Here is a 25,593-nt window from a genome sequence, read left to right on the forward strand (position 1 = left end):
ATTAATATTGAGAGGCTTAAAAATCTGAGAATTATTTGACATGAAACTTATCAAATATTATTAATTTTGATAGACAGTTTAAACTTTTATGAGAAAGGGATTTCTTAAATCGTTAAGATCTTTGGAATGATGAGATTTAACGAATTCAAAATTTAGTTAATAATGAAGATGAATGAGATTTATTAAGATAATAGAATCTAAAATCCCTAAAATGCAATTTGGTGGGATTTAAGCTAAATATTCCTTAAAATTTTTCCTAAAACTGAATATTAAACACCCCCTGAGTCCATATTTTCATAGCAGTTGTAATTTTCATAAACAGTGATAACTTACAAGGTTCATATGCCCCAAAAAAAAAACTCCATGGCAACAGGGGACAGACACATGGCATGAGAAGATAAGCAACTTTGGCTCCTCTCCACATGGGTACATGAGCTGGGTGTTTGAATGTGACGGCTGGTTTCCTGCAGTATAAATGATTGTCATTTAAAATTTCCCAAATTATGAGTTCTCATCGGCAAACGCAAATGATAGCCAAGTGAATTCAATATCGAGAAGTTGATGCAGTTGAAAGTATTCGATCTAAGGGGATTCATAAGATATGGAAGCAAGTCTTGCTTGGCTTACAGAAAGGACCCGCATGATATTCATGGTATAAGGTTAAAGCTGTTATTGCCACGATAAGAGAGAGCCCCGCAATTGGAGTTCAAGTTTGGGAGTTGGGAAGAGAACAATGCATAAGGAAGTAAACACCAGGGTACACTCAACAGTTGTTGGATTCGAGTGCAGAGTGTTCCACAGACAATCTGGAAAAATATTTTACAAGATAATAAGAAAATACGTCATGGCACTACCCACATGGCAAGCATTGTCGGCAAGATGACTGCTCTTGGCTCTTTGCAAGGCATGGGGAGAATAAAAGAAACAAACAGAGATATCTACATAAAAAATTATATATATATATATATATATATATATATATGATCATTTACTGAAGTTCTGGCTGCAAGAAGAATTGGACTTCTCTGATTTCAGCTTTGCCTTGAAGCTCTGCACCGTTCATCCGCCTATGACCGGCAATCAATTGCAAGAGCAGCAATTTGCCATCTTCCTTTGCTTCCGAATCATCTCCATGCTCTCCGGCAAGCCACCGAGCCGCACAAACCCTTCCGAATAGATCCAGGTCGCTGACAAACTCTACCTATCTGTCCGTCGCCGGCGAACTCTATTTGTCCGTCCATCGCCGGCGAACTCTATCTGTCCGTCCGTCGCCGGCGAACTCTATATGTCCGTCCGTCGCCGGCAAACTCTATATGCCCGTCCGTCGCCGGCGAACTCTAGCTGTCTGTCGCCGGCGAACTCTATATGTCCGTCCGTCGCCGGCGAACTCTATATGTTCGTCCGTCGCCGGTGAACTCTATATGTCCGTCCGTTGCCGGCGAACTCTATCTATCCGTCCGTCGCCGGCGAACTCTATCTATCCGTCCGTCGCCGGCGAACTCTATATGTTCGTCCGTCGCCGGCGAACTCTATTTGTCCGTCCGTCGCCGGCAAACTCTAGCTGTCCGTTCGTCGCCGGCGAACTCTAGCTGTCCGTCCGTCGCCGGCGAACTCTAGCTGTCCGTCCGTCGCCAGCGAACTCTACCTGTCCGCTCGTCGTTTCCAAACTCTACTCGTCGGTCCGTCGTTGGCGAACTTGACTCACACGAAAGCCACATCTTCGGCTCTCTTCCACACTCGCAAACAAAGTCTCGCCTCCGATCGACGATAACGCTAGTGCTATCAATACTATGACTTCCCTCCATTCAACAACAATCTGCAAATAAAATACATCAATCTTTTGTAGACTATAAAAGTTTATGTGCTATGGATTCAATGAGTCATCAACAAAGATGATTGAGGTAGTGGGAGTTGTAGTGAACATAACTCATCTATGAATCAGTCTTGCAGAGATCAAATCGAAGGGATGACAACATACTTACAACCAAACAATAACATATAGTTCCCTTGGGAATATTGGAGATCTTCAAGCCAATCATAATATAGATGTCTATGGGGTTGTGGAAGACCTTTTATACACACCACATGCTATATGTAGGCAAACACTAAAGGATACACAACAAATCAAATATAAATCCCTACGAGATGTCGTAGAAGACCAGTTGCACTCCTAGTGTGTCAACAACAAGCAAAATTCCGAAGGACAACAACAAATGCAATATCCTACGAGTCACTGTAGGAAACTCGTCGTACACATAATACACTGTTTATAAGCAGATGCGAAAGAAATGTAGTAAACAAGCCACTGTAACATGTGTAAAAGCAGACATAAGGCGTTTGTAGGCCCTTAAAAGAAATCTCGGGCATTTGCTAAATGAAATCACTTGCGCAATGGATTATATTTAAATATGTTAAAATTCCCCTTATGTATTAAATATGACTCCTTAAACTAAAGTGCAACAAAAACCCTGCATGTGCTCCGGTCAATGCGTTGAAGTTACAAACACCAATGTTCGAGAATGCTGCACAGGGTTAAATGCTACAACCCACATGTGGTCCAATCGTCATATATAAGTCCCAAATCCAACGATATGAGAATGCTGTGCGGGTCAAATATTCGAGTTTCATCCTCCTAAAAAGGAATGGAGTTGACCTGACTTGAATAATAAAATGCCCCCTAAATACTCTTATGGGCCCCGACGAACGTGTTATGAAAACACATGTGACTTCTAAGGATGCTGTGCAGGTCAACAAATAAATTCAAATATGAAACCGATCCTCTGTCGGCAAGTCGACAGAGTCGAAAAGGTTCAATTAGCAATGCAAATACCCACAAAAACACAAGTGAATTTAACGTCACCTTGATGATGATCGTGTTGACAGAAAATTTCAACTGGAGGGGTTAAATCTCAAATCTAACAAAATTCTAAATCCTTGAAATGAAATCTTGCACTTAAGAACTTAAAACTAAAACTATCTACCTCTCGCAACCGTTTGTCGGAGGTGATAAATTTGAAATTAACCTCAGCTCACAAAGAGTGAATGTATGTCGGGTGTATTACTACTATTTATTCTCAAATAGTCTTTTGCTACCAAGGACGTGACACGTGCCCTCTGATTTGGATGTTTTGCCGCAAAATGACACCATCATATTGATCACGACCAAATCCCATTTGTTCCCTAACGGCGTCAAACCCTTGAGTGATGAATCATAGGGTATATTCGATGGGCATAAAGTCCTCTGTCAGCTAAGGTGGATTCGGATATATCCCCTTAGTCAAACATCAACCCATGTCTACAAGGTATTATTGGACAATGCAACCCATGGCTGCCTATAACGATAAGGTACCTTTTGTCAGGTTGGGTCGACTACCTCCTATGACTAAGTAGACCAGTGAATATGATATCCTAGGACGACGAAACCATGGGATCTTGATCGGGCTCGTCTTCATTCCCCCCACCACAAGTTTTAAGTTTATGGTGATAAACTCTAAATTCTAAACTTCAAAATCCAAATTCAAAATTCAAACCCTAAGACTGTTGCTATTATACGATAGGTTCATAACCTATGTGACCGCTTGAATAACTAGCATTAATCAAAAGTTATCTCTTGTTATCAGGAGGGGTAATTAACTATAGGGGCTTGCGCCTATAAGAAACTAGAACTCAGATAAAAAAGTCCTCACAAAATGAGGGCAAAATCTTTGGGTTGTGTCTTATCTAAAACATAATATGCCTTCTGAAAATTCACCCGGAACCTAATCTCGTTAAAATTCTTTGCCGTCATCGAAAACACTCAAAAGAAAAAAAGACCGATGGTACGGAGCAATGTTTAAAATTGCGTATTCGGGTATTGAGGCGTTTTTCATTCGTGAGGCGAGGCGTAAGCCTCAAGGCGTTTTGAGGCGTAAATCAATTGAGAATATCTTTCCCAATTTTTCAAGTTTTTACGTTTAAATCAATTTTTATAACAAAACTTCTTATTTTTTATCTTTTCTTACACATTTTGATTCCGCCCCAACTATTTTTACTATTATGAGTTTTTTCTTTTGATACTGCAAGTACATTCTTTACACTATTCTTAATATCATTATATACTTTTTTTCCATATAACAATAACTTCCTTGTGTGCAGTCAAAATCTTAAAATCTTAAATCTTACTCTCAAAGATTTTTTTGTTATTGTTATTTAGATGACCCAATCTAATCTTAGAACAATATTTTACTTTATTTTTTATATTTTGCTCTTTCATCTTAAAGTCAAAACTAATAAGGGATGTTGGGTACATATATTTTCATTCGGAATAAATTTACAATCTATGTAGTCTAAATAATCTATTTTTCTTATAAGAAAATAATCAATTAGAGTTTTACTATGTCCATTCTTATAAGTGATGATATGCTCATCTCTTTTTTTAAATAAGGTGTTAACAATAAATCATAAGCTAGAAAAAATTTAATATAGTCCTACCACCCTCATTAGTTACTCTAAATCCATAAAAATCATGAATGCTTTTAAAATCTTTTACCTCTCTACCAACATGTTTGTTTAAATCTCCTCCAATAAAAGCACTTTGTTCAAAAGATATCATTTGTATTAATTCTTCTAAATCATTCGAAAGTTTTAATTTTGAATAAATATCAAAACTTATTTGAGTATAAACACTTATGATATTAATAATTTTAGCATCAACAATAATCTTTAAAATTATAATTTTATCTCAAATTCTATTAATTTCTATAATATTATCCTTCAAACTCTTATCTATAATTACACTTACCCCATTTCTAGTATGACTCTTACCTGTATACCATAGTTTAAATCCTAAACTATCAATCTCCTTAGTCTTCTCTCTAACTCATTTAATTTCTTGAATGTATAGACTATTTATTTTCCTATGAATCATAATATATATTAGTTCCATTAATTTTCTTGTAAGATAACTTATATTCCAAGGTTCTATCCTAATTTTATTTTTATGGACTAGATTCTTTGCCCATATCTATCCGTGATATGGGAACCCTTGCTTATTTAACAATGTACCTGAGCACCTGGACAACAGCCCTGGCACACTCTTCACTGTATTTAGGCCATACAACATGTCTCTTACTCGCTTCTAGGGAGCGCCCTAGCATTAACATAATGTATTAAAAGATTCATGTTATGATTATTCGACAAGTTTTACGCTGGTTGTCGACTACCTAACGCAACCCTCCACTCTTCTTATCCAGGACTTAAGACTTGACAATTGTCATATTAGATCTCAAATTAATGTGAAGTTTTTTTTTTTTGGGAAGTGAAGCTTTAATCATTAAAAAAAAAATTGTATGCACAAACTCGTCAATGGCATTGAAATTATGTTCACAACCCTCTTTCCTCCCGTTAATGTTCAGAATTATGTTAAAGCCACCAGCTCTAATCCACAGTCAGCCACTATTATAGATATTTTGTATTTTTGTAGATCTTTCAATAGTTTTTTCTCGTAGTTCTCAAGCCACTTGCATACACGAAAGTCCCCATGGTCTACAATTCAGCACTTGAGATATTCACATTATTAAGTTGAACAGTATCAGCCAAGAAAGTGCAGGAAATACCCTTTTTGAGAATACCTGAATCTTGATTGTTTTGTTAACGAATGTTTCATAAAATTCCAAATATTTCCAGAAAAAACACCGTCCTTCTATGTTTCAATGATAGGTTCCAAGATAGCTAAAGGTTGCAAGTTATTCATCTTAACACGCTTCTTTAATCTTCAGTTAGGTCCCATATTACAGATGCATCTAATATTCCAAATCATTGCATCAATCATTTATGGTATGGTAGAAGGGTGTTTTTTGCTTTAGTTCTGGTTAGCCTTACCTGATGGGAGGTAATCATTATTCTTTGCCTTTGATATCCTAAATTGTGCAAAATAGTTTTAACTCAAGCAATGCTCAGTTGAAATGAAAAGTAAATAAGGACTCCTAAGGTTGTTCCCAAATAGTTGCTGATAAGACTAATAAGGATGGTAATGGTATTAGAATATGTTTGTAAAAATTGAATGTTAAACTAGATATTCCCGAATCTGGAACCAAAGCCTAATTGATCGACTGTTTCCTATAACATAGCGATTTGGTTGATGAGTTTGTTTGGAGTTCCCAAATAAAGGTGGATATCTTGCTGTTCACTCCTTGCATTCCATCCTGTATTTGCCCCTTGTTTTCTCCTTGCATTCCATGTATTCTCCGCTCCCTCCCCTATCATTTTTTTTTCTGTATTGCATGCATGTTAAGGAGAGGTTTTGCACCGAGTCATATTAGATATTTACTATTTTCGGCATGTGTTATATTTTAGGATCCTTGTGATTATTATGGTTTCCTGATTGCCAACATGTGATATTAAATTATCTTCCTTATGCAGGTTTTTCATAAATCACATTTGCTTAAGTTGCGTGTGGCACCATCCGAGACTGCAATGAATGATGTTCTTAGGGAGGTGAGTAATTTATTTTATGATTGCTTACGTGGATTTTATGCATATGTTTACAGTGATATGAAGAATATATGATACTGGCTGATGTTAGTGTAGGATAAAGGTAAATTGAAGATTTGCATCATGAGCTCATTGCATGATAGAGAAGGGTAGAGAAAAGAAGAGGGGGGTGGGGTTGTATTTGAGGGATTGAGGAAAATTATTGGGTTCTCCTCTTATATGTCAACTGTAGAAAAGAAGTATGAAAATCAATCGGACTTTATTCATGAACTTGTAATAATTTTGAGGAAAATTAATGGGCATGATTTGGTTATGAGTACTACAATCTTTTTAATGTTGACTCCAATTTAATTTTTTATTATGGTGACAAAAGTTGTAGGAATGTGATTGATATCGAAATTTTATTTTTTCAGACATCCTCATGTCATATGAGTATAATTATCAATTAGTATTATAAATCCTTTGGCTTTGGAGATGTTAGGGATTTTTAGGGTCCCCAATTATCGTAGTGGATAAATAAGAAGGGATTAGATGATCTTGATTCACTTAAAGGAAATAGGAACTCTATGATGTTTAGTAATTTCACAAGCTTCATAATCAAAATTTTAAATGTCTACATCTTTGTATAATGGAATCATGAATTTTAGAACCTACAACAGCAAATGCCCTAACCGATAATGATGATCCCAAATATAATCTTTAGCTGAGCTAAAGGACTTGAAGGAGAGAGATGAGTGATACCATATAGAAAGTAAAGGAATAGCTGAAAAACTTGATTCCTTCATCATACATACGGAGAATTTATACATAGAGCTTCCTGGTTTATACTAGGAACAGTCATGATAATCAAAATTTGAAAGCATTCCTTACTCTCTTTGCGATCGGCATCTGCTAGTAATGCTTCAATTAAAGGGATGCAGCTTTCTTTTTATGCTGTCAATTTCTGCTGCAATCCAGGAGACATTGCTTTCCATTTCAGCTGTCCGCAATCGCCATCCTTGTTGCAATAATGCAATATTGCAATTTGTGGGATATGCCCTTCTAATTTCTAATTATGTTGTTTATTTTTGTTTTATTCTTCCACAAGCACCTTCTAGTTGCTCTCCTTTGGAATGTGCGTTTGAATCTTTAACATAACTTAATAGGGAGCATACAATATCTGACTATGGTTTATGGAGATGTTTGAAATTTAATTATTTTTAAAAGACTATGGCAGAGAATGTCATAAATTGTATGATTTATAATGTAATTAAACGTTCTATATAATCCAATTTAGATAGCTTTTACGATTTTGTTGGTATGAAGTTTTGCAGATCATGGAGTTCGTCTTTGATTGGAATTATCTGGCTCTCACTATGTATGATTGTTGGCTCTCTTGCAGAAAAGACTGATTTCTCATACATGGATAATGGAGCAAACCATAATTAAGAAATTAGGCTGAAAAGTAGTTTGGAATTTGAAACTCTTACCCGAGGCTCTGATACCATGTAGAAAGTAGAGGAATAATTGAAAAACTTGATTCATTTATCATACATACAAGGATAATATATACATAGAGCTGCCTAGTTTATATTTGGAACTTATATGATTCTTGGAACAGTCATGATAACCAAAATTTAAAAACATTCCTTCTCTCTGTGCTTGGCATCTGCTAGCAATGCTTCAATACAGCTTTCTTTTCATGCTGTCAATTCCTGCTGCAATCGATGAGACATCCCTTTTCACTTCAGCAGTTCGCACTCACCATCCTTGTTGCAATCAGTGGGATTTGCCCTTCTGATTTGTAATTTTTCTGTATTGGTACCCCAGCACCTTCCAGCTACCGTCCTTTGGTATTGGTCCCCCAGCACCTTCCAGTTACCCTCCTTTGGAATGTGCATTTGAATCTTCAACACAACATAAATAGGGAGCATACAACTTCTGATTATGGTTTATGGGCATATTTGAAATTTAATTATTTTTAAAAAAGAAAGGGATTAAGAATGCTTATATTCAAGTCATTAGGGATGTGTTACTTGTGTTCAAACACAAGGTGGTTTGACCAAGAATTTTCCAATTTCAGTTGGTTTACATCAAGGATCAGCCTTAAGCCCATATCTTTTTGCTTTAGTCATGGGTGTTCTTACTAGAGATTTGCAAGAGGATGTTCCTTGGTGTATGCTTTTTCCTAACGGTATTCTTCTTGTTGATAAGACTAAAAGAGGGAGTTGAAGGTAAACTTGAATTATGGAGGTCAACCTTAGAGTCTAAACGTTTTCGTTTGAGAATATTAGAAATTAATGATCTTTCTTTATTATATCTAAATGAGAATTTGACTCTTAACCAGACACAATGGAGAAAAAGGATTCATGTAGCCGACTCTACATAGTGGGATAGAGGCTTGATGTTATTGTTGTTGTATTGTAGAGAATGACATAAATTGTATGATTTCTAATGAGAAAATAATCAAAATGGTCCCTGAACTCTTTAGGAATGACCAAAATGATTCCCAATTATCTTGAGGGACCATTTTGATCCCTTAACTCTTTAAAATGGGATTATTTGGTTCCCAACATCCAAAATAATGGATGTTGGACTTAATGGTTTTAAAATTAAGGGCATTTTAGTAATTATTTGACTAAACTATTTATTAGATATAGTTTTTAAATAATTTTAATTTAAAAATATTAATCTTTTGTTTAATAAAAAAAGTATTAGTATTTTTAATTATAATTTTAAAAATTTTAGTTATATTTTATAATTTTCAAGTAAATATTTATTATATAACCATAACTTTAAATTATAGTTTTTATTAAATAATAGTTCAATATTAATTTTAGTCACAAATATATTTACCAATCATAATTTATAAAAGATGACTAAATTTTTAAAATTATAACTAAAAATACTATTACTATTATTAAAGAAATGATTGATAAATTTATTTTGAAAAATTATAATTACTTGGAAATTATATATAATAAATAATTAAAAAAAAAAAACTAAATACCCCTAATTTTAACACCATTTAGTCAAACATCCATCATTTTGGATGTTGGGACCAATGATCTCATCGTAAAGAGTTGAGAAACTATTTTGGTCTTTTTCTCGATTTCTAATACAATCAATAATTGGCTTAACAAAGCATTGTGACCATCAAAGTTAAAGTTGTCTATGGTTTTGTTTTACTTGTTTTTGCAGTCGATGATTAATTTCCTGTTAAATTGTGTCATGTCATTGTTTTTTTTTTTCCTTAATTGTTTCAGGTTTCAATCATGAAAATGTTGGGCCATCCCAATATAGTAAATCTTATTGAGGTGATTAATGATCCACTGTCAGATCACTTCTACATGGGTATTCACTGGTTTTTTATTTATTTTTCATGTTTTATGTGCTATTGTGCTTAAATAATTTTTTTTTTTCCTGGGGACAAGCTTAAGTTAGATGTCTCTGATATTAAGTCGTGATCGTTACTTATTAATGGTTTTATATCTCATTTCCAGTCCTAGAGTATGTGGAAGGTAAGTTGGTATGTGAAGGTTCTGGTCCAGGTGGCATTGGAGAAAGTAAATCTAGAAGATACTTGAGAGATGTCGTTGCTGGTCTCCTGTATCTCCACGCTCATGTAATAAGTAAATCTTTTATTTTAGAAAAGAATTTCAGCAAATTTTAACCAGCATATAGTATCATATAGCCTTTTCTAAATTATCATATTTATAAATTTCAATTATCTTTCTTTCTTTGTTGTGCCCATCTGAAATGCTTTAAACTAGTTTAGTCTTGTATCTTGGTTCTTTGAACTTTAATCCCGAATTCACTGTTGTTGATAGCCTCCTACAGAAGACCAATGTTGGTTACTTAATGTTTTGTTTTCTGCTAATTTATTCATGTAATAAGTAAATCATTTATTTTAGAAAAGAATTTCAGCAAATTTTAACCAGCATATAGTATCATATAGCCTTTTCTAAATCATCATATTTATAAATTTCAATTATGTTTCTTTCTTTGTTGTGCCCATCTGAAATGCTTTAAACTAATTTAGTCTTGTATCTTGGTTCTTTGAACTTTAATCCCGAATTCACTGTTGTTGATAGCCTCCTACAGAAGACCAATGTTGGTTACTTAATGTTTTGTTTTCTGCTAATTTAGTTTGTACTTTCACCACCCGTCTCTTTGTTGGAATCATATGCCATCAATTGCAGCAATTGGATGGTGCGCATTCACAAGGATCAATTATTGTTTTGCATCTATTTCCATTTCTTTCTTTGTATCCTGGTTGCACTGTACTAATATTTCTTCTGCATGATACCACTTCAAATGTGGCATTATAAACTTTCTCCAGTCATAAGTAGCATCATCCTACTAAGAGGTTCAGCATACAAGTTATTGCTTGATGAGAATATAGTACTTACTATTGTGTAATAAATATATCAAACTTCTACTATAATTGGTTTTGATTTAGGTGCACAAGACAAATCGCCCAAAATCAATTCGGAAGTAGTTCTCATGTAAAGTTTATTAATATAATTCCCCATATAGTTTCATTCTAAATTTAAGTACATTCTGAATTAGCTGACATTAGTTATTTAACTCTACTATTATAAATACATGATGTGCAATTCAGATTAACCTTGTTAGAAATATGCCAAGTCATCTAGGGACATGCATCAACCGTGATTAATCTACCATTTTTTTTTATCGATGATTTAGGGGGATGGCTTTCTTATTGCTTCTCAAAGCAGCTTTTTAGTACAATTTTTAAAAAAAAATTAAAAGTTGCTTTAAGAAGCAGCAAAAAAGCTGTCCCAAATGAAGCCTTAATGCGCTTTCTATTTTGCTGTTTTATGCATGATATGCTCTTAGCTTTGTTTGCTCATATGATGTTCTTATTATTACCGATGTCCATGTAATTAATTTCATTTACCAAATCTGTAGAATATTGTCCATGGGGATATTAAGCCTGATAACCTTTTGATAACCAGCACTGGGCTAGTGAAGATTGGAGATTTCAGTGTCAGCCAAGTTTTTGAGGTAAGCTTGTAATAATCTTTAATTAGACTGTTAAATTTCTAGTGCAACACATTACATGATGCTAATTTTACCGTGATAAATAAAAATATTCATACGAAGTGGGACAACTAGTGTAGGCTTGCTTCCATTTGTATTTCAAGGGGATGACCCGTGCATCATAGAGGTTGTTTCATACAACCATGACTCTTAGGTTGCATGGAGGAACCCAACTATTGTTGGTCCCTGACCCACCCTATCGTACGTATAGAATGAAGCATATAAAGTTAATATTTGCATATTAATCATGCCCTAAGCATAATATTTAATAAAATAACGTTCCATAGACTTTGCAATTGGAGGGAACCTTCTGGAATGTCTATGCCTTAAATTTGGCTTCAGATTGTTCCTAGCAAATGGTACCTAAGAAAAACAGATCCTTGATTACTTTTAATTGATAGTGGTATTAGTTTCATTGTGGGAATTATTAACTATTCATAAGGATTATTTATTTAATAGCACTACCTGATTCAAAATAACTATCTTCCTTATTTATCCCTTTTTTAAACACAACCTGAAATTAATGGTTCCGGAATAATTTTTTGGAGATATATAGTTTTCAGTTCCTATATTTATTATACACCTGCAATTTTTTTGATCACATGCTAGCAAATTTGACAGCATCAACTGATAGGAAGATTGTTGGCTTTGCAGGATGATAATGATGAACTCCGAAGATCTCCTGGAACTCCTGTCTTTACTGCTCCAGAGTGTTGTTTAGGTAAAGGGAGCCTTGAATTAGGCTTCGTTTGGGACGGCTTTCTTGTTGCTTCTTAAAGCAGTTTTTTAGTTAAAAAAATTTAATTATTGAACTAAAAAGTTATTTTAGAAGCAGCAAGAAAGCCGTCCCACTTAATCCCAAAAACATGGCTGTGCAAGGAAGAATCCTGCATGCAGCAGGCATAACTGCCAACGTTTTTTCCTTGCAGGCTTAACCTATCATGGGAGAGCTGCTGACACATGGGCTCTAGGTGTCACTCTATATTGCATGGTTGTAGGTCACTATCCATTCCTTGGAGAGACACTGCAGGAAACTTATGACAAGGTCAGAAATCCTTTCATTTTCTGCAAAGCCATTAGTAAGAATATAAGGTCCATTACCTGACTTATTTCATTTTTCTCTTAGATCGTTAACAACCCATTGTTCTTACCTGACGACATAAATCCGCAGCTTAGAAACTTGCTCGAACGTCTTCTCTGCAAAGGTACTGAGTCTCTGCAAATGCAGTTTTCTCCTCACCTATGATTTCTCATCAGTCTTTTGCTACTGCAGATCCCAAGCACCGAATTACCTTGCCTGCAGTGGCTGAGCATCCTTGGGTTGTTGAAGAGGATGGGCCTATACCGGAGTACCCGTGCCGGCACAAAAATTTAGTCAAATTATCTTCCTAAGCTTATTTTTTTGAAAAATGTGAGCAATGAATCTCATTCAGGATTTGTTTGGCACAGATTTTTTCCTGCTTCTAAAAACAACTTTTTAGTATAAAAATTAAATTTTTTGTACAAGAAAGCTACTTTTAGAAGCAGTAAAAAAACCGTCCCAAACAAAACCTCATTGCTTCTGACCGTTATGATCGCTGATGGAGAGGCTTTTGTGTTTATTGCAGAACTTAATGGATTACTTGGAGAGGTGACGATGAGTGTTGGTAATAACTAGCAAGAATTGTTCAGTTCACAGACCTTCTGCCTTGTTCTGCTGTGAATTAGCGTTGTGTTGTTTCTCTCTCTTTTTTTTGTTTTTTATATTAATTTTAAGAGAGAATGTTGTTGTTTTATGTCAAGGCTAGTGGTGTGGATCTTTTTTTTTTATTTTCTTCTTTATGTTAGTAATGGAATTTATGGTGTGAGCAATAAGATGGTCTGCTTTAATCTGATTATGGGATATGAGTCTGAATACTAAACTTTGCTTGTATTCATGATTTACTGGTTAAAATGCTTTCCGCATTGTGATGGTCAAATTGCTTGCGCTACCCAAAATTTTGATCTGGGACTGGGAGGAGTCCTACTTTATCTGCTAATAAATTATTCTCTGCTTATATTTTTAATAATATGTAAATTATATATATATTGCTTATGCCTCGTTTGTTTTTTTTTTTGGGGTCTACTTTACGACATGATTTGAGCTTTGTTTGGATTAAAAAGAAATTGAATTTTTAAAATTGTTTTGAAAATATTATTAAAAAAAAAGTTTTTAATACTTTAGTAAACAGTCATTTTGTTATAACTTCTTAAACTTAGATTTTGTTTGGGACAATTTATTTATTGCTTTTAAAAGTAATTTTTTTTTTAGTTTTTTTAGTTTAAAGAAGTTGTATTAGGAAGTTGTTTCAGAAAATAATAAGAAAGTTGATTCATATGCAATTTTAGGCTTTGTTTGGGATAGTTTTTTTATTATTTTATGAAGCAATTTTTTAGCATAAAAATTTTTTAAATTTGAAATTTTATAATAGATAGTTGTTTCATAAAATAATAAAAAAATTATCCTAAATAAAGTCTTAGGGTTTGTTTGGGACAATTTTTGTATTGTTGTAAGACCCAAGAATTATGGGTTTGTAAAAGTTTAAGTAAATTAAATTGTTGTAAAATTTAATTTAAAATAATGAGAAATGACTTAAAATTAATATTTTTAAAATTAAATGGTATAAGATTTAAATTATCATAACTTAGTAATTTTTATTGAATGGATGCTATCTTAGGCGGAAAATAGTTAGTATGGGCTCTCCTTATCCCTATTTCATATTTGATATTATCTCGCTAAATCCCCTTTTCTATTTTGTTTCACGCATAGCAAAGAGAGTGTTCAGCATGAATTTTTATTTGGTTCGGTGTCCTGATGTAGCTCTACGTTCGGATGCCAGTAAAATGATGCCACGTGCTCTTACTCTTTACTGCGCGGCCCGAAAACCCGGATCGGACCCGGAATTGTTATGTATTAGCTGATTTGTGCAGACCGGGGTATTGCTCGATATTGTTCGGCAATAACAAGAAATACCATTATGTCAAGGCCAATATCTAGCAATACCCCGATTTTGCTAGGTATTGCTCGGTATTGCTAGGTATTGATCTTGACTGAGCGGTATTTTTCGTTATTGTCAAGCAATACCGAGCAATACCTAGCAATACGTGAACATATAATATCGGGTTTCGGTCCGGGTCAGATCGTCGGGCTGTGCGGTAAAGAATAATAGCACGTGACGACATGTTATTATCCTACGGATGTAGAGCTACGTCCGATGATAATCGTTCGTTCGGCACAGTGCCCACAAATCACTGTTGCTGGTGTCAGAACATTGCAGTGCATAAATTACTATTATCTAGTTCGGCACAGTTTCTGGAGTTCCTGTAGGAGTCGACAAAGTCTCCAATAGACGGCATAATGCCACGGTATTGTAGTAGAGTTCACAGAATTTCCCTATTGCAAGCGGCGGCAGGGAATTTGGAATATTGCCTTGAAGGGAGGATTGGTTTAAAGCAATACAAGAGTTCCGGTTATACAAATATTAACAAGTTTTAGTGATATGATTGAATGACTTTTTTTATATAAACTTTCATTAAGATCTATATGTAATTAATTTAAAAATATGTGATGAATTATAGTTTGAGATAAGTATGCAAACAAATTGAGGAACTAGTGAAAAAAGATTTAGAGAGAAAAATTAAAGGAGGATTCTTTGGATCTATGCAAAGGGGAGGTTATGAGATAAATTGTAATGTTATTATAATTTAATGTTATAGGTAGGTTACTTACAATCGAAGAAGAGAACAAAGTGGAGGAGTTAAAAAGATGAATCTTTGAGGAAGTAAGTAATACATCTATATTCAAATATAGTGGCTTTTAATTATAAGTATGAAGTTTAATTTAGAATGCATTAAAAAAATGTTATTAAATTTATTTAATTTATAGAAAGGATTTTTCATTCAAGTTTCAAAGTATGAACAACCAGATACATAAGTTAATCAGGAAAGTGTAAAATAAGGTTTAGTAAGTTAATCTAAATGTTTTCCTATTTGATGCTATTTTGAAAAGATATCAATTTTTTTGCATATGATATACATTTTAATTATATACCGATTATTATAGAATTAATCATGAATCATGCAACAACTTAAGTATGACTTATGAACACTGAAAATTTTAGTGAATATCAATTTAAAAATAAAGTTTGGCTATAAATGACGTATAACTTATAATTGCATGTGAGACAAAAGGGTTCCCATAGATGAGACTACATTGCAAGTGGAGAAAAAGGGACCCCAAAGAATATAATACATGTATAACATGTAAGGCAAAAGAGACCCCTAAAAGAGGCAAAAGTGATCTTTATGTAATTCAATGGTGATAATATCAGGTTTATCTAGGCTCCATTGAATAAAGTTATTAAAGTATAGTCAAATCTTTTACAAATAAAAATTGGTATTCAATATAAATTTCAAAAGAAGTAAAGACAAATGTTAATTATGATTTTATGATATTTAATAAGGGTAAGTTTAATCAATGATGATTTCAATGTTTTGATTTATTATAAGTATTATATTTTAACTGTTAATTAATTTTCATAACTTATTGAGCCTCATAGCTCACAAGTATTTTTCTTACTGATTGTTGTTAGAGGATAGGAAAAGGAAAAAGTTGAAAAAAACTAAGTGCAAGTATTTTGATTTTATATACTTATTTTTAAATATTTGTGTCAGTCTACATCTGAGATATGTAAACAATTCATTGAGTTTTTATTTTGGTTTTAGTAATGACTTTGTAAGTTCATATTTGAAGTAACTTAGAGTTTAGATGCTTCCATGTATTCAGTAAATGATATGCTCTTAGAATTTTTAAATTTTATAGTGAATGAAATGTTTTTAAATGTTTAATGATGGGAAATTATGTGTTTATGTAAGTGATACTTTATAGTATTGTTAAGAGGTATTGTGGAGTGTTACAAAAAAGTGGTATCATAACAAATATTTAAATTTTTTGAGGATTTAATTTTGGAGGCATAATTTTAGAAGAAAAAGATTGTATATGATGGAATTATTACAAAGCCTAGGAAAGTGTACTATTTCTAAGTTCATAAAAAGTCTAATTTCATTTGAATTATATATAAACATGTTTAATTTCAATATGGCTTATATGGTAGCATATGAAAGTAACTTTTAAATAGGAATACATGATTATATAAATGCATAACTCTTAATGTAATGCATTGCATATATAATGGGTGAAAGAATACCTGAAAGGACTGATGGTTAGTCATCTTAGCCTATTAAGATCTCTAAGGATCCTGAAAAATGTTGCACCAGAAGGAGGAAGTGCACCCGGTGTAGACCATACACCGGTAGGAACTGATGCTGCTAATATAATATCAGGGAAGTTAATGAAAATGCAAATGATGAGTGTGATGATGTAGATGATAGAAAGGATGTAGTCTATGGTGGGATCTACAACACCTGGTGTTCCACCTGTAGTTACCCTAGCCACTCCTACAACTCCTGGTAGTAGTGTAAATGCATAGATAAGCGATCTTGTGGGAACAGAAGTGGATAAATATTTAAAGCTCTTCTAGAGTCTAAAACCTCCATTATTTAAGGGAGGAGTTTATAACATAAGTGCTGAAGACTGGATCATCAGAATAAAGAAAGTTTTGAATAGAATGAGATGTCCTGAGAATTGACGAGTGTCTCTGGAAATCCTTATGTTAGAAAGTGAAGCATATAGGTGGTGGAGGGAACAACAACTGCAAAAATTTAAAGGTAGATTAGAGGAAAAAATTATGTGGGAAGAATTTGAGCAAGTCTTTAGAGAGTAGTATGTTCCTCCATCAGCAAGACAGACAATGCATGAAAGTTTTGTAAACCTTAAGTAGGGAGCAAAGATTGTTATTCAGTATAAAGAAGAATTTACAGCTCTGTCGAGGTATGTTCCACAGCTTATTTGCACCCCTGATGAAAAATGTTATAGATTTTTAAAAGGACTGAGAGATTCATTGAGATAGCTATTGATTCCTTTTTCATATAAAGGAATTTACTCAACTGGTCGAAAGTGCTAGATTGTTAGAGAATGTTATATAGGTGATAAAATATAAATGAGAGACCAAAGGTAGAAAAAGAGAAGGTGATTCTATGAGTGGATCATAAAAAAAAAATAGAAATTTTATCAAAAGCCACAAATTATAGAAAATCTCATCCAAGAAAATGTTTGATGAATTTAGGAAAGTGTTGCTTATGTGGGGAATCAGAACATATCAAGAGAAACTATCCAAAGAATATTCAAGGGGGCAAAGAATTTAGAGGCAGTTAGAGGACAAATCGATCAGTATAGAGGTACTAGGCCACAATTCAATCAACCTACTTTGAAGATAAAAAGAGAAACCTTCGATGAAGCAGTTAGATCATAACCAGCACAAGTATTTATTTTAACTTCTTAAGAGGCCAAAGAATATTTTAAGGTGGTGACATTTATTTTAAATATCTCAAATTTACATGCTAGAGTATTTTTTAATTTTAGTGCTTCTCATTCTTTCATATCTGAGATATTTTGTTAGAAATTGCATGTGAAGCCTACCAATTTTACTCTTGGATTGAGTGTTAGATTACATGCAGGTAATTATTTAAATGCTAGTACATTATGTTCAATTAATTTTATGATAGTTGGTAGAAAGTTCCAAGCAAACTTAATAGTACTTCCATTGGTGGAGTATGAAATAATATTGGAAATGAATTAGTTAAATATTTTGCCACTATGAATGTTGGAAGAAAAAAGTCAGATTTGATTTACTTAGGGAAGAAGTATTTTATTTCCAGAGTGAAAGACGAATAATATCATTCATAATTGCTTATAGTCAGATGCATAAAAATCTAAGAGCGGATGACTTAGTTTTCTTAATAAAGTTAGAAGCATCTAAAGAAAAGGATGATGATATAAATTCTATTCCTATAGTGAATGAATTTGTAGATATTTTCTCAGAGGAATGAAAAGATTTACCTCCAAAAGGAGAGGTTGAATTTTTAATAAATCTTCAGCTTAGAACAAATCCAATTGTGAAATCAACTTATAGAATGACAACCAAGGAATTGCAAGAATTGAAAAGTCAGTTGACAGAATTGATTGGAAAAGGATTTATCAGACCCAGATCATCTCCTTGGAGTGCACCAGTATTATTTGTCAAGAAGAAGGATGGTTCAATATGACTCTATATTGATTACAAAGAATTAAATAAGGTGATTATAAAAGATAAGTACCATCTTCCAAGAATAAATGATTTATTTGATCAATTAGCAGATGCTTATGCATTCTTCAGAATTAATTTAATATCAAGTTAGAATGAAAGAAAGTGATATTGAAAAGACTTCTTTTAGCATCAGGTATGAGCACTATAAATTTTTAGTTATACCTTTGGACTAACTATTGCCCCAGCAGTGTTTATAGACATGATGAATAGAATTTTCAAGTCTTATTTATATCATTTTTATTGATGATATTCTTATATATTCCAAGAATGATGAAGAGCCTGCAAATCATTTGAGAATTGTTCTGGAATTATTGAGGCAATGTAAACTGTTTTCTAAATATTCTAAATGTAAATTCTAGTTGAAAAAATTTCATTCTTGGTACCCATCGTATGTGGAGAAGGAATATCTATGGATATAGAAAAGATAAAAGAAATAATATAATAACCAAGACCAACTAATGTGATATAGGTCAAAAGTTTCTTGGTATTGATAGGCTAATATAGAAGATTTGTTAAAGGCTTTTTCTCAAATTACTTTATCTTTATCCAAGTTTATCATGAAAGATAATAAGTTTGAGCAGACTGATGATTGTGAGCGGAGTTTTTAAGAGTTGAAATAGTATTTAAGAATTGTATCAGTGTTGTCAATTCCTTTTAGAACTGAGATATTTCAGTTATTTAGTGTTGTTTCTTAAAAAGGGATGAGTTGTGTATTGATGTAAAATAAAAAATTTATTGCATATGCTTCCAGATAGTTAAAGCCTCATGAAAAGAACTATCCAACTTATGATTTAGAATTGGCATCCGTGGTATTTACATTAAAAATTTGGAGACACTACTTGTATGGGGTGAGATGTGAGATTTGTATATATCACAAAAGCTTGAAATATATTTTAACAAAAAAAGAATTAAAAAATGGAAGATGGTTGGAATTAATAAAGGATTATGATCTTGACATCTAGTACTGTCCAGACAAGGCTAATATAGTAGCTGATGCATTGAGCAGAAAATCTAGAACACAATTGAATATGTTGACTATGGAAGAAGGATTAATTAAATAAATGGAAGCCTTACAACTAGAAGTCAGAATGCAAGGAGATCAATATTATATTAGTCTTAACCAGATGACAGTTCATTCTTCCTTGGAGGTAAGAATCACATAAGCTCAAAAGAATAGTACTGAATATCAAAAACTTATGGAACAAGAGTAATCTGAAAAAAAAAGGATCTAAGTTTTGATAAACAGGGAAGAATTAGGAGTATAATGCATTTGTAGATACCAAAGGAATCATATTAAATTTAGGAAATTCTATATGAAGCATATAGTTCCGATTATTCAATTCATCCAGGAAATAAAAAAATGTATAAGAATTTAAAGATTTTATTTTGGTAGTCAGACATAAAAAGAGATGTGGCAGATTATGTGGCTAAATATAAAAAAGTGTCATGCATTAAAGATGAGCATAAGAAACCCAGTGGTATGTTATAATCTCTACCAATTCCAGAATGGAAATGGGAAGAAATAGCTATGAATTTTATTATAGGATTTCCCAGGTTACGACAAGGACATGATATTATATGAGTTGTGATTTGACAGACTAACAAAGTTAGCCCATTTTCCACCTATCTGTCAGACTAATTCAGTGGAGAAGTTGGCTAGGTTATATGCAAAGGAAATAATCAGATTACATAGAATTCCTAAAGCTATTATGAAAGCTCGATTTTCCTTCTAGGATCGTCCGGGATGAAGTTGGATCGTCTGGAACGATCAGTACAGAATCTGTGGCCAGAGAGGTTCGTCCCAGGATGAAATTTGGTTTGTCGGGACAAAATTTGACCAGAGGGCAAGCCGTTCAGGAACGAAAACTGTTCACGTCTGAACTAATTTTGTCCAGAGGGCAAATCGTCCCGGGACGATTTGGAATACTCCGGGATGATCTGCATGTATATATATGGGATTGTGTTGGATTGAGATATTTTGGAATCTTTTGGAAGAGAGAGAAAAAGCAAGAGAGAGAAAGAGAAGGAAAAGGAAGGAAAAAAAGCTTGGTTTTGGAGCTCGCGGTGCGCTTTTCGTCCGACGCCGCTGTTGGAAAAATTATTTGTTTCACTGTAAGGACTCCGAATCCTATTTCTGATTTCGAAGATTTCGATTTTTGGTATTTCTATGCTCAGTTTTGTGTTTTTGTTACCGAAAAATGTGCATATTTTTGTATTGACGAAACTTTTTTCGCGTAACTTTTGGTATGTTATTGAACTGTTGTTTTTGTACGATTTGAGTATTTTCTGGAAAGTTTTCACCTGATATTTTGAGTTATGTGCGATTTTTATCAAATTGGAAATTATCTGGACATTGAAAAATATTGCTTCAGTACAAGTAAAGCTTTGAAACATTATTTTATAGGATTTCTGGTAATTTGATTATTTTCTGAAACTGTGTATTTTAACTTTGTTTTGAAATTATGTCGACTGTACGATATTTTGTTGTTCTGTATGAATGTGCATATATGATTGAATTACTTTTATTGTTACTGAAAGATAAGTAAAGACTGGTTGAACCGTTGGTTGGAGATTGATAGACCTGACAGGATGGTGGGCCGATGAGCTTTCCTTTAAAAAGGGTTTGGTATTATCCTCTATTGATCATTGATACAATGATTGGGAGTCATAAGGAGATTATTCTGCCGACGGGCAAGAGTGACGACTCTTATTGAGCCAACGAATACAACGATACATCGATATTCCAAGATTAAAAAACGCCGTAATAGTCATGTCTTTTACTTGTTGAGTAAAGGCTTGTTGAACCGTTGGTTGAAGATTGACCTGTCAGGATGGTGGGCCGACGGGCTTTCTTTTAAAAAGGGTTTGATGTTATCCTCTATTGATCACGTGATACAATGATTGAGAGTCATAAGAAGTTTATGCCGACGTGCAAGGGTGTCGACTCTATTATAGCCAACATATTACTAACATACTAACCTTGAAAAACACCTTAATAGCCAGTAATTGTACTTGTCGAGTAAGACTACTGTACTGGAATGCATTTGTAAAGTATTGTTCTTATGATCTCATTATGGATTTACTGATTTATCGATATCTACTGATTCATTGATATGGAATTGATTTATGGATTTTGAATGGATTTATTGATATGGAATTGATTTATTAATATTGAATGGCTTTACTGTACAGATTTATGAGTTTCCTGTCATTGTACGATTTCATTATTATTTCATACTGTACATGTCACTGAATACAAATACAGATTTGATATTACATTGATTCACTGATACTACGGATACCGATATTATTAATTCATCGATATTATGGATTCATTGATACAGACACCGATATTACTGATTCACCAATACTACTGATTCATTGTACTGATCTTATAGCACATGATACACCGAATACTGACTGGTAACATGTGATACACTGATATATGTGATACACCGAGCACATGATATAGAATACGATTTTATTGCATTGATTGATTTCAACTCTTTTTAACGATGTATTGATTTGATTGTTTTATATGATTTCATATCGATTAATATTAACGATCGGAATTGATTTCTCTTGATACTGACTGATATGATTGATCCGATGATTTATATATAGATTTGATGCATGTACTGATTCATTGAGTTTTATAGACTTTCCTACTGATTATTGAATTTTACTGATTATGCATTGATTTTTGTTTATGTACTGATTTTTGTATCTGCATCGATTCCATAATCATGTGTAACTGACTGCTATGATGTGACTGATTGACTTGCATATTGTTTCAGTACCGTGCTCTAATTTCAGTTGTAGGCTTTGGTGATCTGCTGGGCTTTTTGAAGCTCATTATATGTGATTAACAATTTCAGGTCTGAGCAAGGGAGCAGGAAGTGATGGTTGATCAAGACTGTCGATGAATCCTTTCACTATAGACGCCTGGATGTCACAGCTATTGTATCAGATAGAGATGGATGTTTTACATCCAAATTATGGAAGAGTATATATGAAAGTTTGGGCACAAGATTGAAGTTCAATACTGTATTTCATCCACAGACAGATTGTCAATCAGAAAGATTGATATAAGTACTGGAAGATTTATTAAGATTGTGTATTCTTGATTTTAGAGGTAGTTGGGAAGACCATGTTTCATTGATAGAGTTCACTTATAATAATAGCTACCAATCCATTATCAACATGGCTCCATATTAAGCTTTATATGACAAAAAAATGCAAAACTCCATTGAGTTGGTTTGAAATTGGTGAAAGGAAAATGTTGGATCCACAATTAGTGGATCAAACTACTAAAAAGATCATATTAATTAGAGACATATTAAAAGCAGCTCAAGATCATCAATAGAAATATTATGATCCAAAGCATAAATTGGTAGAATTCGAAGATAATGTCATGTTTACCTAGGCTCCATTGAATAAGATTATGAAAGTGTAGTCAAATCTTTTACAAATAAAAGTTTGTATTCAGTGTAAATTTTAGAAGAAGTAATGTCAAATGTTAATTATAATCTTATAATGTTTTATAAGGGTAAGTTTAATCAATGATGATTTTAATATTTTAATTTATTACAAGTATTATATTTTAACTATTACTTAATTTACATAATTTATTAAGTCTCATAGCTTAGCAATATCTTTCTTATTGATTGCTATTACAAGAAAGGGAAAAGAAAAGGTTGAATAAGACTAAGTTGCAGGAATTTTGATTTTATATGCTAGTTTTTAAATATGTGTGTCAGCCTATGTCTGAGGTATGTAGACAGTTCAATGAGTTTTTATTTTGGTTTATGTAGTGGCTCTATAAGTTCATATTTGAAGTAACTTGAAGTTTAGATGCTTCCGTGTATTCAATAAATGATATGTTATTAAAATTTTTAAAATTTATAGTGAATGAAATGTATGTAAATGTTTAATGATGGAAAAATATGTTTATGCGAGTGATGCTTTACAGTACTATTAAGAGGTACTGTGGGGTGTTACAAATGCTTTTTAAAACCGTTTCCTAGCACAAAAATTCAAATTTAAAATTTTTTTGTGCTAGAAAACTATTTAAAAAAAATAAGAAAAAAACCGTCCCAAATGAAGCCTTAGCCTCTATTGCTTCACTGATGTGTGAATCAGCTCTGTTCGCTCAAATTTAATCTCATCCGTCCAGTTCCATTAGTTGAATAAACTCCAAATCTAATCAATCTGCACCTCAAGAACTTGCATATTCCCTAGACCCGGAGCAGTCAACCTTGGGCGATTCCCTCTTGTCTAATATGTTTCCTACTTGGCAGTTCAAAATCATTGTTCTTCCTCAAGCCTAGAGAATCGACGCTTGGTGTACATGGTCTATTTCATGAGAATAAAATTGATTCTTATACTGTTTCACCCGATCAAAAAGTAAAGAAGAAAGGGGGAAATGCTTAATAATTATTTTTAAACATTAAAAAAATAAGATTGTAGAAGAATGATTCTAGTATCTTAAATTGATATTGTTATATTATGTGATGAAAAAAAATAAATGAGAATAGAATTATTTTTTGCTCAATTTGAACTTACTAGAATCATTGTTCTACAATCTTAAAATTGAAAAATAATTGATATTGTTATTTAAAATGTATTTAACTGCTTTTAAATATTCAGCAAAAATATTTGATAAAAGAATATTTAAAAATTTAGATTGGTTTGTGTGGCTTACTGAGCTGTTATAGCTCACTGTAGTTTTAATTCTGTTTTTTAGGATCTGAAAAGGGGAAAGAGGTTGTGGACTAGCAGTTCTATATCAGATCTGAGATCATAGGTATTTTGCTTTTTTTTTTTAATTTTTTATACAATCATAACTAGTTAAAATGTTTAGTTCTGTAGCACTTACCTGTAGCTATGTAATATAGTATAGATATTTATTTTAATGAAATAAAAGAAATTTGGCAGATGAGTTTAATTTTAGTATTTGAATATTTTAGTAGCTCTATAGTTTGTAGTTTATTTCAATAAATACTGACAGAAAATTTGAAATAATTCCAAAACTAAATCTTGGGATTTGCTTGTCACACCTCAACACGATAGGACCTGTCCTGATTGGGTTGAGTTGTGACACTTTCCGACCTCCGTCGCCTGCCGACTATGGTCATTCCGATCTCCAACACGCGTCGACTACGGTCTTTCTGACCTCTATCGCCTGCCGACTAAGGTCCTCCCGTACTCTGTCGTCTACCGACTATGGTTCTTTCGATCTACATCGTCGACTACGGGCCTTCTGACCTTCGTCGCCTACCGACTACAATCCTCTCAACCTTTATTGCCTGCCAACTATAGTCCTCTCGACCTCCGTCGTCTGCCGACTATGGTCCTTCCAACCTTCATAGTCGACTACGGTTGTCTCGACCTCCATCATCAATAGTCCTTTGGACCTCTGTCACTATACTACGGTCTTTCCGACCTCCAATGCTCGTTAAATACGATCCTTCTGACCTCCGTTGCCAGACAACAGTCCTCTTGACCTCTGTCGCCCGCGGAGTACAGTCCCATCGACCACCGTCACCTGATTTCGATCTTTCCGACCTCCGTCAGTTGCCGACTATGGTCTTGCCGACCAAACAAACATTTTTATTATTGTAATTCCCACTATGTAATGCACTATATATGATGTATATTGTTACATCAAGTTATGACCTTCTCCTAAGGAAAGGCCTCATTTGTAATCGACTACAAATACTAGTTGATTCATTCAAACTAGGCTAGGCCTCGTGGTTTTGCCCCCTTTTTTAGAGGTTTCCACGTAAAAACTTTGGTGTCTCTTATCAATAACGCACCCTCTCTTTCATTTATAAGCATGCCAAATTTTCGT

At 33.4% G+C, this 25,593-nt stretch overlaps 1 protein-coding gene across 2 annotated transcripts in view; it reads left to right on the forward strand.

Annotated features, from left to right (window-relative positions):
* LOC110101323 (serine/threonine-protein kinase GRIK1) overlaps positions 1-13,475 on the forward strand; it is a 29,218-nt gene extending 15,743 nt beyond the window's left edge. The window contains exons 5-13 of one of the 2 annotated variants that reach the window (XM_020829181.2): positions 6,400-6,474; positions 9,717-9,804; positions 9,954-10,075; positions 11,386-11,481; positions 12,172-12,238; positions 12,447-12,562; positions 12,644-12,722; positions 12,791-12,928; positions 13,125-13,475. In XM_020829181.2, coding sequence (XP_020684840.1) covers positions 6,400-6,474; positions 9,717-9,804; positions 9,954-10,075; positions 11,386-11,481; positions 12,172-12,238; positions 12,447-12,562; positions 12,644-12,722; positions 12,791-12,909 — 762 coding nt within the window. In that variant the 3' untranslated portion in view covers positions 12,910-12,928; positions 13,125-13,475. The remainder of the gene's footprint in view (positions 1-6,399; positions 6,475-9,716; positions 9,805-9,953; positions 10,076-11,385; positions 11,482-12,171; positions 12,239-12,446; positions 12,563-12,643; positions 12,723-12,790; positions 12,929-13,124) is intronic. The other variant, XM_028697011.1, reaches the window with a different exon arrangement.
* Positions 13,476-25,593: the final 12,118 nt, after the last annotated feature.

The sequence above is a fragment of the Dendrobium catenatum genome, unplaced genomic scaffold (assembly GCF_001605985.2).
Source record: "Dendrobium catenatum unplaced genomic scaffold, ASM160598v2 fragScaff_scaffold_853, whole genome shotgun sequence".
Taxonomy (NCBI): domain Eukaryota; kingdom Viridiplantae; phylum Streptophyta; class Magnoliopsida; order Asparagales; family Orchidaceae; genus Dendrobium; species Dendrobium catenatum.